Source organism: Molothrus aeneus, chromosome 7 (assembly GCF_037042795.1).
Source record: "Molothrus aeneus isolate 106 chromosome 7, BPBGC_Maene_1.0, whole genome shotgun sequence".
Classification (NCBI taxonomy): domain Eukaryota; kingdom Metazoa; phylum Chordata; class Aves; order Passeriformes; family Icteridae; genus Molothrus; species Molothrus aeneus.
In genome coordinates this window covers 22,238,250-22,251,783 of record NC_089652.1, presented here as the reverse complement: position 1 = coordinate 22,251,783, position 13,534 = coordinate 22,238,250, and the positions used below count along the sequence as shown (strand labels likewise).

The window sequence follows — 13,534 nt, the reverse complement described above, 5'->3', positions numbered from 1 at the left end:
AGCACAGAGGCTGCTTGAGAAGTCTTCTGCAGCCAGACAGAAGAGGCACTGCCCGACAGCCGGGGGCGAGCGGACAGGCTCCCACCCTGGCGCGGGGCGGACGAGGAAGGTGCCATCCCTGCGCGAACCCGGCGGCTCCTGCGGCCGCTGCCCTGCCCTGCCCCGACCCGGGGCCGGCGCGGGCAGCGCCCCGTCACAGGGCGGGGAGAGGCACGGCAGGAAGTCGGTTCTGGTTCCTGGGTTAAGGCGCCCGGGCAGGAGCGAGTGCCCTGTGCCGGGAGCGGCCGCGGGCTCCGTGCGGCGCTCGTAAGTCTGAGTCGCTTTGGAAACCACGCGCTCCGGCGCTGCCGCGGGAGCGGCGGGGCTCGGCCCGGGGCCAGAGTGCGCGCCAGGGCATCCCGAGCCGGGGCTCCCGGGCCGCGCTTCCGCCCCCCGCTCCCGGCGGCGCCGCTTCCCCCTCGGCGCCGCTCGGCCCGGCTCGGGAGCGGAGCCGGGGGCGCGTCGTTTGCGTGCGGAGGCGCTCCGGGAGCGGGGAATCGGGGGACGGGATCAGCGGGCTCGCTGCCGGGAGGCGATGGCCCGGGCGGCGAGCGCAGGAGCAGGAAGAAGGCGGCTGCCCCCGCGGGCAGAGGCAGCGCGGCGGGGGGAGCGAACCCCAGCGCTGCGGGAATCGCCGTCCCGAGCCCTGAGCGCACCGGGGCTGCCCAGCTCTAACCCTGCCGTGCCATCAGGGGCTTCTGCTGTGTTAACGACGCGTCCCGCCGTCGGGCAAAGCAGGAATTGTGTCTACTCAGAAAAAAATAAGGGAAAAAACAAAACACAAAAAAGTTCAATGAGCTCTCAGTCTCTCACAAATGATTACCTCAACAGGCTTCCAGTTCCCAAGATGATGACAGTGTAACTTAGAAAATATAGCAATCGAAACATCTGTTTTGAGAGCAGAAATATATAGAGAAGTACTTTCAGTTGGATGGCACCTGTGTTCTCATCTCTCATGAAACTATGAGAGGTAGGAAAGTGTATTATGACTTAATGTGCATATACACGATTAGCTAAAACCTTTCTTTCATAATTTAATGGCAATATGAAAATAGTATGGCAATAGAGGCAATATGAAAACTAGTATGAAAACTTTAGTGAGCTGTGAGCTGGGATTGCAGCAAAAATATGTTGCTAATCTTTGTGTTGGAGCTTTTTTGGCATTTGACTAAGAAAATGCATATTACTACTTTTCTTCCCACCACCTATATCAGCAAAATGTTTCTGATTTTAAACAAGAATTTTAATATAATTTGCAGGTTTCATTTGTTGTTTGCTTAGAAGTTTGTCTTACAACATTAGCTGTACTCAGTGGTTATCCAGTGTACAAGTCTTTACTCAAATATGAAATTCCAGTTGTCATTGCCATAGCTCCAGCAGCATAGCATTGACAGGTATTCACACTTGCAGGACAACTTCTCTAACTAATCTCTTAATTCTGACCCTCTTGGAATAAATGCAGCATTTTGTAGTGCTGCATTTCTGCTGACTATATATTGCTGTTAATGATTGTGAAAGCCTTTAGGATCTAATGAATATCCACAATGTAAGTTGCTGAAGATCAGGATTGTCAGCTTTGAGCTGAATTATGTTCCAGCTGCCATTTGGATACAGCATAAGTAATCATAACTGATTAAAATAGTGGGGATATTTGGGTTGGGTTTTTTTGGTTTGTTGGTTTTTGGGGGGTTTTTTTAGGGCTGTTGGGAGGGAGTTTTTTCCTCTTCACTGGATGCAGGGAGAAGGGTAAATGACAAGGAACAGTTGGCAAATTCCCTGATAAATATTGATGCCTATGGAGGAGAAGCAGGAAAATGAGCCAGTTTTTCTAACTGCAAGGAGTTCTGGATATGAGACAGATAACATAAGAAGCAGTTATTTATTCCAGCAGCAGGCAACCTGGGGTGTGACTACAGAGTAGTTTAATCCAATCTAAATCTAGACTGCGGCAGTCCTGCCCACGGCTAGTCGCATGTTCCCACTGCCTCCTTGTGCTGGTAGTAGTGCTCCAGCAGCCTTGCAGTGAGCTAGCTCCAGTTTTAATTCCGAGGTTGGTTTTTTTAGGGGGTTTGTTGTTGCTTTTTTGAGGAAGTAAGGAGCTACTTTGGCATACTCAGCTGTGTAGCATAGAAGTACTGATAGCGGTACCAGTAAGCAGCAAAAATGTGCGGCCAGAGGTGTGGGAAGGCTGGCCTATCCTTCTCAGTGCAGACTTGTGACACTGTTACACAACTGTGACTTCATGTTACAATTCAAACACATAGAACAGTGCTGCTGTTGAACACAGTTCTGTCTGCCTATTGCTGATTTCTGTCCCTGTGCAGGCTTCCTTGTGTTACCGTGCCATTTGAAGTTGTCTGTGATCTGACCTGCATTAAAACTAATGCGGCAAAAATACATTTAGTGTTTAGTTTTAAACTGGATTGGTCTACCGGTACGGTTTACAGAAAGGTTGCTCGGGCAGGAAGAAAGGGAAGGGTAAGGTCAAAGAAGAATGTCTAGGGTATGGGGCAAATGTAGGACCAATTCTAGTTACAGTGTCATCTTAAAGTGTCACTAGTAATGACTTTCATTGACCTTTCTTTGCATGGAGTCTGAAGTTTAGGGAGCTACCAGTAAATTATTTTTCCATCCAAAGTAGAAAATCGGGCACTGTGCTACAGTTCTGCCTGTTGGATCAATTACTTTTGATACCATCAGTCCAAATGACAGAATCACTGTTTGTTAATGTTCCCATTTACAATGAATGACTAAAAGGCTGGAAATCAGGTATAAGTTTTAAATACTGCAGTTCAAATGGAGATTTGAGTTTGCATGAATGAAATTAAAACCTTCATTTTCTGTGAACTGTGAGTCACATGGAGCTAAGCCCTATTCTCTCCATTAGAAGCTGAACATAGTTTTTTAGATCCCATTGTACTCATTTTTTGAAGTTATCTCATATGTACAGGACATGCCATTTACTAGGCAAGTTGTTAACATTGGAGGATTTCAGGCGAGTACAAAATCAATACTGATGCAAACTTCACAAGCTTTTGAAGATTGTGAGAACACGCTTTCAGTCACTTTCAGCTATAACAATGCTCTCTGCAGTTTAGCACTGTCCCTGAAGGCAGATATAATATCTGATTTTATTCATTGAACTACACAGAGCAGTCCTCCATCTGAAAAGGAAAGAAAGCCTACTCATTTAGTCAAAGGTGTGCCCCAGATATGAGCATGAATATTCCATTTATTGAAGGAATACCATTTGGAGGAGGAAGGAGGTGGATGAAGTAGCCTGTGTTACTAACAAAGCTTTGAGACACTATGCACTGTCGGGGATTATAAACTACTGAACAAAACAAGTCAAACAAACAAAGCCTTTCATGTGAAACAATGTAGGCCTTTTATGCAAAATTTGTAAACTTGGATTTCAGTAACATTTATGATATCAAAGGATCCCTAAAAAATTCCAAGTCGTTAAAGAATTTGCTTCACTGCTATTGAAGTACAGATAAGCCAGAGGTGAGATACAATTGCTTTTCCTGTCAGTAAAATAAAATTGGCAGGACAAAAAAGTGTGATGTTCGTACAGTAGTCTTTTGAGCCTTTTAGAAAAGTTAGAGCACATTTGTGTATTCAAGCCCTGTGATAGGGAATATATTCAAAAGCAGGGAACAAAATCATCAAGCTGCAATCTTCAGAATTTTGAGCAGTGTCCAAGGCAAGTTACCCTATACTCTTCTTGCCGGGTTTATCCTCATGTCACTTTCTTTAGTAGTATTTGTGGTTTATGCATAATCCCAGGAGATAGTGAGAGATGATAGTGGCAGTCCACACTGTTTTAAATAAGAAATAGACGAGAGATGAAATTGCTATTTTGTTTTTTGCTCTGGGGTGGGGGTTGAGACTTGACTAACTTGTTCTCTATTGTACTTTTATTATGCTAAATTTTGATCTTAAAATTAGTATCATATATTACTATAGAAGTAAATGACCTGTGTTTGCAAAGTTCTTGAAATTGGAGTCTGACATTTAGTAGTGTTCAAGTCTTATGTGTCAAAGTTGATAGCTGTAGTTTTGGCAGTTGTTACTGAAATTGTACACAAAGTGTAAAAAGTTCATAATATTGGATAAAAAGGTCCAAGTCTTGATAATTTGTACTGGTTGGTATCATTGATTTTTAGATAAAAGATGTTTTAGCTCTACCTCAGGGTAGCTTGTGTTGACATTTTCAAATTTGGCACAGAATGGGATAGGTTGTGACCTAATTGAGTTTTTATCTTTTTATATCTTAATGCTGATGGGAAGGATGTGTGCTAATGTTTTTACAAACAGTTCTATGGGTGAGGGTATGGATGTTAAGATCTTTGAAATAGATCTTAATGTCTTTACCAACTTCAAGCAGCAAGTTTGTTGCACAGCCCAGACAGTTTGACTCCTAAAACAGATAAATGGGTCCTTACGAGCTTGAGTTTCTGAACTTCGGGGTAAAATGACAGGTTCAAGGGGGAATATGTGGTAGGGAGTCTGGGAAGGCTGTACCTTCCTAGTACTTCAGCCATGGGGTAAGGAAGAGGGCATCATGCAGCCAGGAGTTCAGGATAAAAGGAGGCTGCGCTCTCCAAAACAGAGAGAAAACCGCACGGGCGTGTGCCCCAGGGGACTCTCCCTCCCTTTATTCTAATCAGGTTCCAGGACTCTGTCTCTGGACACTGGCTTTTCATAGCATGATTTTTCCACACAATGCCAAAAGCTGAGTTTAGCTTTGGTCATTAATGCTGTCTTTATTTCACAATTATGCAAATGTTAAACTTTTGGAGATCATATAAAATCTGGTAACTGGTAATCTGCACCAATTTCAAGTCTTAATCTTAAACACTGTAACTAAAGATACATTTATACATTCTATACATTCAGAATTGGATTAAGAGTTAAGCTACTTTTGTTTGTCTGTTGTTTAAACCTATCCCTGGACATAAAATTAAACATTGAGGTGAACAGAGCTATAGTTCAAGTTATGCTGTTAATGGTCAGATATACTGCACGTATCACTTGAATACAACAGTGGTACAAGTCATGCTATATATGACTTGTATATACAACTTTTAGTTATATACTGCTGTTTCTTAGTGTTCTCTCTTTTTCCTTCTGATTATTTTTCAGGTCTGTTAACTTGACCATGTGATGAAACAACATTGGGAATTATGGACAAAAACATTGGAGAACAGCTTAACAAAGCTTATGAAGCCTATCGACAAGCATGCATGGAGAGGGACCATGCTGTGAAAGAACTACAGCAAAAAGTAGGTGTTGGAAGCTGAATTCTATCTTTAAAGCCCTCCTTCCCATGGGGCATGATAGTATATGTAGATGCCAGTTTCACTTTAACTATGCACACTTTAGTGCATCTGTTAAAGTTGAAGATTGCCATTATGAAACCATGTCAATACACAGCAAAGCAAGTTACTAGGCTATGAATTTAGTAGGTGGGTTTCTGGTTTTTGACCTTAGAATTTCTTTTTGTACTTTTAATAGTTTTAAAAGTTGGAAAAGTGTTGTCTGTTTTGGAGTGTTAATGAAGTCTTCTAATGTAAACACAACAAAAATGTATATAAAATTTTCCTTACTTTAACAAAGTACATTTTGGAATTTAATTTGCATTCTTAAAAAATAATTTTTATATTATTAATGTAAATAGCTTAAATTAAACCATCTTTGTGACAAATGTACCTGAAAGTTGCTAGAATAAGTATTCTCTTTTATTCGTTAATGGAGTAACAGAAAGTTTCTGGAGGCATTCTGACCACTAAGAAGCACATTTGAAGTTTTAGTTAGTCTGTTGCAGAAAACATTAGTTCAGTCAAAACTCCTCTGGAACTTCTCAAATAGGACAGCATATTTCAAAGCTATCAGGTTTGGGCTTTGTCATAGTTTTTTTATCATACATATTCTGTCCAGCAACGGAACCTCTGTTACAGGAAGGCTTGAATGTTTTCATTACTACAGGATTTTCTGATACTCAGTAGAGCTGGTAGGCTGGGACTTAGCTCAGAGGCCAATGAACCATATTCCATGTCAAGTTATGGAGCAGTAGTAGAATTGGAAGCAGGGAAGGATCTAATGGAGAATATTCTGATATCTGGGCCCAATCTTGCTATCTCCTTGCATGGCAAAGTAAACTAGCCAAGGCATCACAGAACAAACACATTTCAAGTCAGTCATGTGTGCAATCATCCACTGTACAGTCTGTCTCTATTCATAGTCTTGCAGCAGTGCTGGTGTAAATCTGTAGAGGTCTCTTTACATAACAAGTATAAGTAGTGTGATTTTTGTGCTGAAATTACAACTAATTAACAAAAGGCAAGACATTTTAGAATGTTTAGGGATCTTTTAAATTCTGTCTCTTAGGGTGAGCTATTAACTATTTGAAGAAAAGCCTGTTAAGTTAATGCCCTTGAATAATCTAAAACTACATGTAAGAATCTTCTGACCAAGAAACAAGGCATTGAGTGCAAGATGAGATAGTCCTTCCAAGGTCCATACAAGAAAGCCAGAGAAGTGTGAGATCATCAGTGCTAAGTGAACTAAATGCTTGCAAGATTGCTCTCTGCATTTTCACTGGTTCAGAAATTAAAAATGTAAGCCTTTGATAAAGGATTACTACCAGTTTAAATCTTTGTCCTAATCAAACTTTCAGTAGTTGAATTTTATGATTTCAAAAGAGAACAAAAGTATTTTTTTCAAGAAGAATTGATACTAAAATTACTTGGGTTTTATTATTTGTGTTGCTTTTTTTGAACCAAACTCCTCTGTTTTTTGAATGACCTTTGTACAGTGCTTTACTCTAGTAACTTCCTCTGTTCATTGTGTGGCCTCCACACACTGTTGGATTGTCCACCATGCTGTTGTTAACAGTTTACTACTTAAGTTACCGATAGGCCACTTGTTTTGCCAGTCTCTAGAGCTGGGAGCCATGTCAAGCACACAGAAGCCAGAGTCATCTCGGCCAGATGGTGTTTGATACAGATGGATGGTTGGTTGTCATGCAGATCTTCTAGTTGGTAACTTGTTGCTGCCATCTGACTCAAGGAATAATTTGTGCACACTGGCTGTCAAAAGCATCTTCTCTTCTGTCTGTTTTAGCTGTCATGTCTGTGCTCTGTACAGAAGTGTTGACAAGACATTGCTGTTGTACATTTTCAATTTGGTTCTCAGTGATTTTTCTGCTTCATGAGGTCTCTTATAGCTGCTGGAGTGTACTGCTCTTTGATCACTTTTTTTTTTTTTTTTAAACACACAAAAAAAAAAAATCATCCCATAGCACAGCTACTACCTGGCCTTTTAAAATCAATTTTGCTTGTAGATTTTTTTTCCTGCCTGCTTTACAGACAAACACAGCGGACAGTAGGAGGGTATAGAATTTAAATGTGTCTGAGATTTGAGAATTAGATAGCACTATGGCTAACCTATGAATAGACATGAAAACAATGCTGAGTCTTGTCCCAGATGGTGGCAGGTGGTGACCTCTTCAGTAATAGACATATTCCTAATTGCAGAAAAATTCAGTGCATTCCTGAAAGTTTTCTTGTTGGGATTTCACAAGTTTTCTTGCTTGTTTTTAGCACTGCTGTAACTGCAGCATTAGGCATGTGCTAATGAAATAATAGTTTTGAATATTAGCAACTTCCTGCCACCTGGCCATTCATTCAATTAATGGACTGTCTAGCAAAATTTACAGTTTGATGAAATACAAGCAGTATTATTAAAGGAGTCTGTGTGGCCTTTTATAGCATGAGTTGTAGTATTGGAGACAAAGGATGGGGCTTTTTGCTTACCTTCCTCCCCAGCCCCGTTATGTAGGCTAGGAAAACTAGTCCACTACATTCAAAGAAATGTACAAAACTGTTCATAGGCAGTCAAAATGGTTTACAGAGTATCTGTGCTATGGAATAAACAATGTTGTTGTTTTCCATCTAAAATCTACATTTTTAAAAGCCTATCTTTATATTATTTGTTAGAAAATATCCAGGGGAAAATGACTTTTTTCTATAGATAAACTGACAAGCATTCTGAAGAATACTAAAATTTTAATTTGAGCACAATGTATTCTACATCTGTAAATGAAGAATCCTAACTTAAAAGTTACCCTTTACAACTGCCACAGCTGAAATAGTTATTAAAACTCAGAGGTTGTTTCCTATAATACCTTTTCTAATCAGTACAGTCCCAAAAAGATGGACTTGCCGAAGGTTTTTACTCAGACGACCACAACTACTGTTATCTTTAAAAATCAGAGCTGCTTTTTATATGCCGAATAGGAGACCCCTAGTCAAAACAGAATAAGATTAATGCTAATTAAATTATATTTGCAGACAGAAAACTACATGCAGCAAATACGTGAACAGCAGGAAAAGATAGAGCTTCAAAACAGCATTATTGCAAAACTGAAATCACAGTTGGCTGCTCTGAATGCTAATAGAGGTATGTACTCCAGTTTGCACATGATTGCTTTTTATGCTGTGTTGCACTGATGAATAGTTCTGACTTTGTTGCTTCAGTTTTTACAATATACATATTTCAAATGAGTATCATACTTTCCTGTGAATGTGAGAGTTAACACAAATGTGCCGTTTCAAGATCTATTTATAAAATTCAACACTTCTGGGGTCTCTCTTTATCCTCTTCAAGAAATGGTGAGATTTTCTATAGAGGTAGAATCTGCTTACACTGAAGCCAATAAAAGTTATGAAAATATGGATTCAAATCATTTGCTACATTTTTTTAAATTGTTACATAATTATTTTTACATTTACCTGTTAAAAAGTATATCTCGGGTTGTTCTAGATGTGAGTACTATGATTATATGTCTTTTATGTTAGATGAATCTTGTGATGCTAATCTTACTGCATAAGCAGAACTTTATAAGCAGGTAATTCTCTTTCAGATCAAATAGTCATTGATGGATATTTTTCACTGTTTGACTGTATTACACAAATAAGAGAAAAGAGTCAAAGTAACCATGTGTTAATCTGCCATGCTCATTAAATATTTATTCACACTAGCCTAACACTCCTGGTTTTCATAAATACTAGCAAAGTGGCTGACTTTTATTTTTAAGAGTACATGTACATTTCTTTATTGCCGATTTAGTCTTGCATTGTCTCTAACCACAGAATTTAGCATTTCTTGCTTGTTTAATATGAAGGCTTGCTCAAAGAACATAAAGAAGTCTATAAAGAAGCTATAAGTCTAGCTTCTTTTAATTTTGCTTTTACTTAGAAGCTGACCGTGAAAAATGCAGCAAGAGTCAGTGGCTTTTTTTTTTTTTTTCTTTAAGGCAATGCGCATCCTTACATTCTGATTCGTGAAGACATGGAAACATCCAACTTGCCTTTCAGGCAGCTCTCTGAAAAACTGAATATAGCAAAGCAAAGAGAAAAACTCCTAAAGGTATGTCACCTGCAGTAAGTTCACTTTTGTGCTGTGGGAACCTAAAAGATAAGTGAGATATTTATGGGTGCCTATGAACAGAACCATCACATGCATTAATTCTGACCCTGGCAAAAAGAAGATAAGACACCACACATGAAGTGCATGAGTGTTGTGCCACTGCAGCCTGTTTAGGTGAACTAAGCATTATCTTTGGTCCTTCCCAGTGAAATCTCTGTTTGGCCATCAAGCTCTCTAGAACAGTTTTGACCATAAAGCAGGAGCTTAGTTGATTATTTATTTCTTAACTTGCCAAAACCCATAAAAGGGCTTTTTCTTTCTTACAAGAGCATTTCACATTGCAAACGGTCTCTGTGTTTTTGCAAGAAATGGAGAATCTGCACTCCAAAAGTTGTGGAGTGGGAAGTGAACAATCCATTGCTCGGGAGATGCTGATTTGTTTGGGTTTTTTAAATAGCCAGTGTTAAGATGATGTCTTTTCTGCCTCTCATTGAAGTAACATTAAGATTTTCACTACAGCCTATTAAGTGTAACAGCAATGAGAATAAAGTAATAGCCCAGAATAGCTGGGAAATGCCTTGAATGGATTTTACATATTGAGAAAAGACAGTGACAGAAATGCACAAAGTGGCATTGTTCTTATTGTAAGTCATCTCACTGTGGTGTTTGAGAGCTGTCTTGTAACATAAAGTCTCTTATTTTTGAATGTGAATCTCCATAGCAGAGACTTCCTAAGGGTCTTTAAAAGACCCTTGTGAGAAATCAGGCATTAGAATTAAAGAGTCAATTTCAGGATTTATTTCCTAAGCTACAAACAAATTAATTGTGATAAATTCACAGAAACACATTTTTTATCAGAAATGCAATTCCATTAGATCCAAAAATAATTTCATTGAATTACTGGTGCTTGCTTAGTTATCCTGAAGGAATCTTATATGAGACTAAGCCTTTGCAAACATTTTAAACATACTGCCAGCAAATATTTCTATACGCTCCTTTTCTATTTAAAATAGTCTTTTTATATTTTTTCTACACCAGAATCTGTAATTATAAGATATCATTTCTTTCCTTGTCTTTGCACTTACTTGCATTAAAACACAGCTGAAGAGTTAATTCTTTGATGGAACATCTTTGCCTATTTTTGCAGTTTGCTGTCTTGAGTTGGATAAAAATTATGTCTTATGGTTGCACATGAAGATCTGACCAAGTCTAGTATAGTCTTCTTCATAGTCTTCTTTCTGAATGCTTACTACAGAACAATAGTTTTAAGCAACTTAGTCATATAATAAGTTAGGAATGAAAGGAAGATGTGTTACCTGCTCATCTTATGGGGAAACACTGAAATAATGTGATCTCTACAGGAGATTATAGGCAATGCATGAGAAGCTGGAATCATCATTTCTAGAGCTATTTTCCTAATGGAATGTAGGTTATTTTCTTTATCTGCATATTTGTTTTGTGTAGCCCATTGCTGCAGTTACCTCTCAGCAACAGGTATTTCATCTGGATTTTGCTTCTTCTATTCCATGAACAGAAATATTTCTGAGATACCTCCATGCAGAATGAACTATATAAGTCTGTCTGTATGGTGTTGCATTTAAACCCAGGCACACTGCTATTCAAATAAGGTCTTTTTAGAGGGGATGTGTAGAGATTTAAACCCATGCAAAGTTGGGTTGACCCAGCCTATTCTCTGTTCCCGTCACTGGGAAAAAGCATGGAGCTTGAGAAAGTATGTTTGACTGGACAAAGGCTGCCTTCTACAGAGGCACATGGATATATTTGCACCATCCTTCCAATGCAAGGAGGACCCTAATGTTTGGCATTGTGTCTAGTAAACTTGACTGATCTGGCAAGTGTGATACAAAAATGTCCAGACAGCACAGCAGAGGCACACACACTTGTACTAGCTCTGGCTGTGTCTTGGCCATGCAATTCATGGCTACGAGGGAAGATATACAGCAGTGTCTCTACACAAGCTATCTTTTGATTGAACAAAAAAAAAAAAAACCACAGTAACCCAGTGGAATTCATGCTTCAAGGGAAAATTGGACAACTCTGTGGAAGAGACATCTGTTGAGAGTTAATAAATAGATGGAAACTATAACTAAGAAGATCTGGGAATTTATTAACGGATATATCATGAATGTCTCCTGTTTTCTTGTACTTTTTTTTCCTCAGATGTCATATTTTGACATCTCTTAAACTGAAAATCCACCATCCTGTCACTGACCCAGTATAGTTTTCTTGTGTGTAATTCAATAAAGTATTGGCTTTTTCAGGTATTGAAATTTGGAAGTTTGAATATTCTATTTTGAAAGCCTGTATTTTTCTAATAATATTCTATCCACAGTCTGTTCTAAACCAAATAAATTATTCCTACAGCCATTGTCCTTTACACTGTCCTTGAAATTCGGTCTCCCATGGCAGAAGATGCTTGGATTTATTGAAACCTTTTGAAACTCTCATTTGCTAAGTCCAGTGGGATTTTTCAGTGGACTGTATTCTGTCCTGCAGTAAAGTCAATAGAAATCCTGAATTGATTGTAATAGATGCATGATTAGAGCTTGAATTTCAGAGGTTTAAAATGAGGGAGGAGCTATCTTTTCTTTGTTTTCTAGTAGGTGGTCATACATGTGTATTTTATATGCTATTGTCAAGGTCTCTTGCCTGTATGTCATAAAATGCTTTGAGATTTCTTTTGTTCCCATTTGTCTTCACTGAAAGAAGTGAGTGGCCAGATTGGCTTGGTGGTCAGTACCCAACTATATACATCATTACCAGAATTTTTCAGCCCTCTGCCTGAGAAGACCAAAGGTGCCTGTATTGCTGCCTAGTTTTGAGACCCTGGCTAAACTTTATTAAGTAGGAAGAACTGGGATCCAACCACTGTCTCAGAGCCAAAGCTGTGCAGCAAACCAAAAACCTTAGAGATGAGATGATATCAAGCTTCTACTTTTTAGAACAGTCAGATATCAGAATCCTTGTGAACTTAATAAGACATGAAGCTAAAGTCAGCTCCTGTGACAAGAAAACATGCTTATGATCCCATTTTGCTGGTTCAAGAACCTCAGTATTAAACACTGTCTGGAATTGGTTCGTCAAGAGTGTCTTGTGCCATGAAAAGGAGGAAGAAACTGTATGTCAGGGATGAATGATACAAATGTTACATATTTCAAAACTCTTCATCCTACAATAAATGTTTAGCTCTTTTGTGCAGAACATAGGCAGAAGAATGGCAGACATATAATAGCCATCTTTATGTTCTAAATTATAGGGCTAAAATTACTTATGTAACCAAGAGGAACTACTGCAGCAGTCTTGTGGAGTTCCATGTTCCAGTCCATACCAGCTTCACTAGTGTCACTTTGTTTCCTGTCTTTAATGCAAAGAAAGCTGGACTTGATTTTTTGGTGGCTGATAATATTGTGCATGTAGCTGTTATTTGCTGCTGATACAATGTATGCAGCAGGATTAGGCCGTAATATAAGATATAAGAAATTCTGGTATTGAAAGCCTTTTCTCCTATTGCTTCATCTGCTTAATCTATCTCTACCCAATAATAAAGAAGAGTTTGTGGGGAAACTGTTAAAAGTCACAGTTAATATTCCTTGAGACCACTTATAGTAGTCATCAGTTGAATAGTTCATCAGTTGAATTGTGTTTTTCCTTGAAACTACCTGACCATTTGTTTGTTTTAGGAAGCCACGGAAACAGGCCATTATAGCACACTTCAGGGAAAAATAAAGGAACCTGCCTTTGCTGCAGTACAGTCTGGGGGCTGACTGGCTGCGGAGCAGCTCTGCTGGGAAAGGGCTGGGATCTTGTTAGACAGCAAGCTGAGCATGAGCCAGCAGCGTGTCCTGGCAAAAAAGAAGGGTAACAGCTCCCTGTGTTGTATTAACAGGAGCACAGCTAGCACACCCAGGGAAGAGGGTATCTCCCTCTATTCAGTGTTCACTGGACTGCATCTGGAATAATGAACTGGGCTTAGGGACCTCCAGTACGCAAAAAACATTGACAAACTACAGTGAGTTCAGCAGAAGCCCCACTGAGCTAA

The 13,534-nt window shown here is 39.3% G+C and overlaps 1 protein-coding gene across 1 annotated transcript in view; it reads left to right on the top strand.

The window, feature by feature from the left end:
* Positions 1-245: 245 nt before the first annotated feature.
* Positions 246-13,534, top strand: part of TANK (TRAF family member associated NFKB activator) — a 29,290-nt gene continuing 16,001 nt past the window's right edge. Inside the window, exons 1-5 of the mRNA XM_066553495.1 lie at positions 246-306; positions 871-1,009; positions 5,188-5,327; positions 8,397-8,505; positions 9,362-9,474. Coding sequence (XP_066409592.1) covers positions 5,229-5,327; positions 8,397-8,505; positions 9,362-9,474 — 321 coding nt within the window. The 5' untranslated portion in view covers positions 246-306; positions 871-1,009; positions 5,188-5,228. The remainder of the gene's footprint in view (positions 307-870; positions 1,010-5,187; positions 5,328-8,396; positions 8,506-9,361; positions 9,475-13,534) is intronic.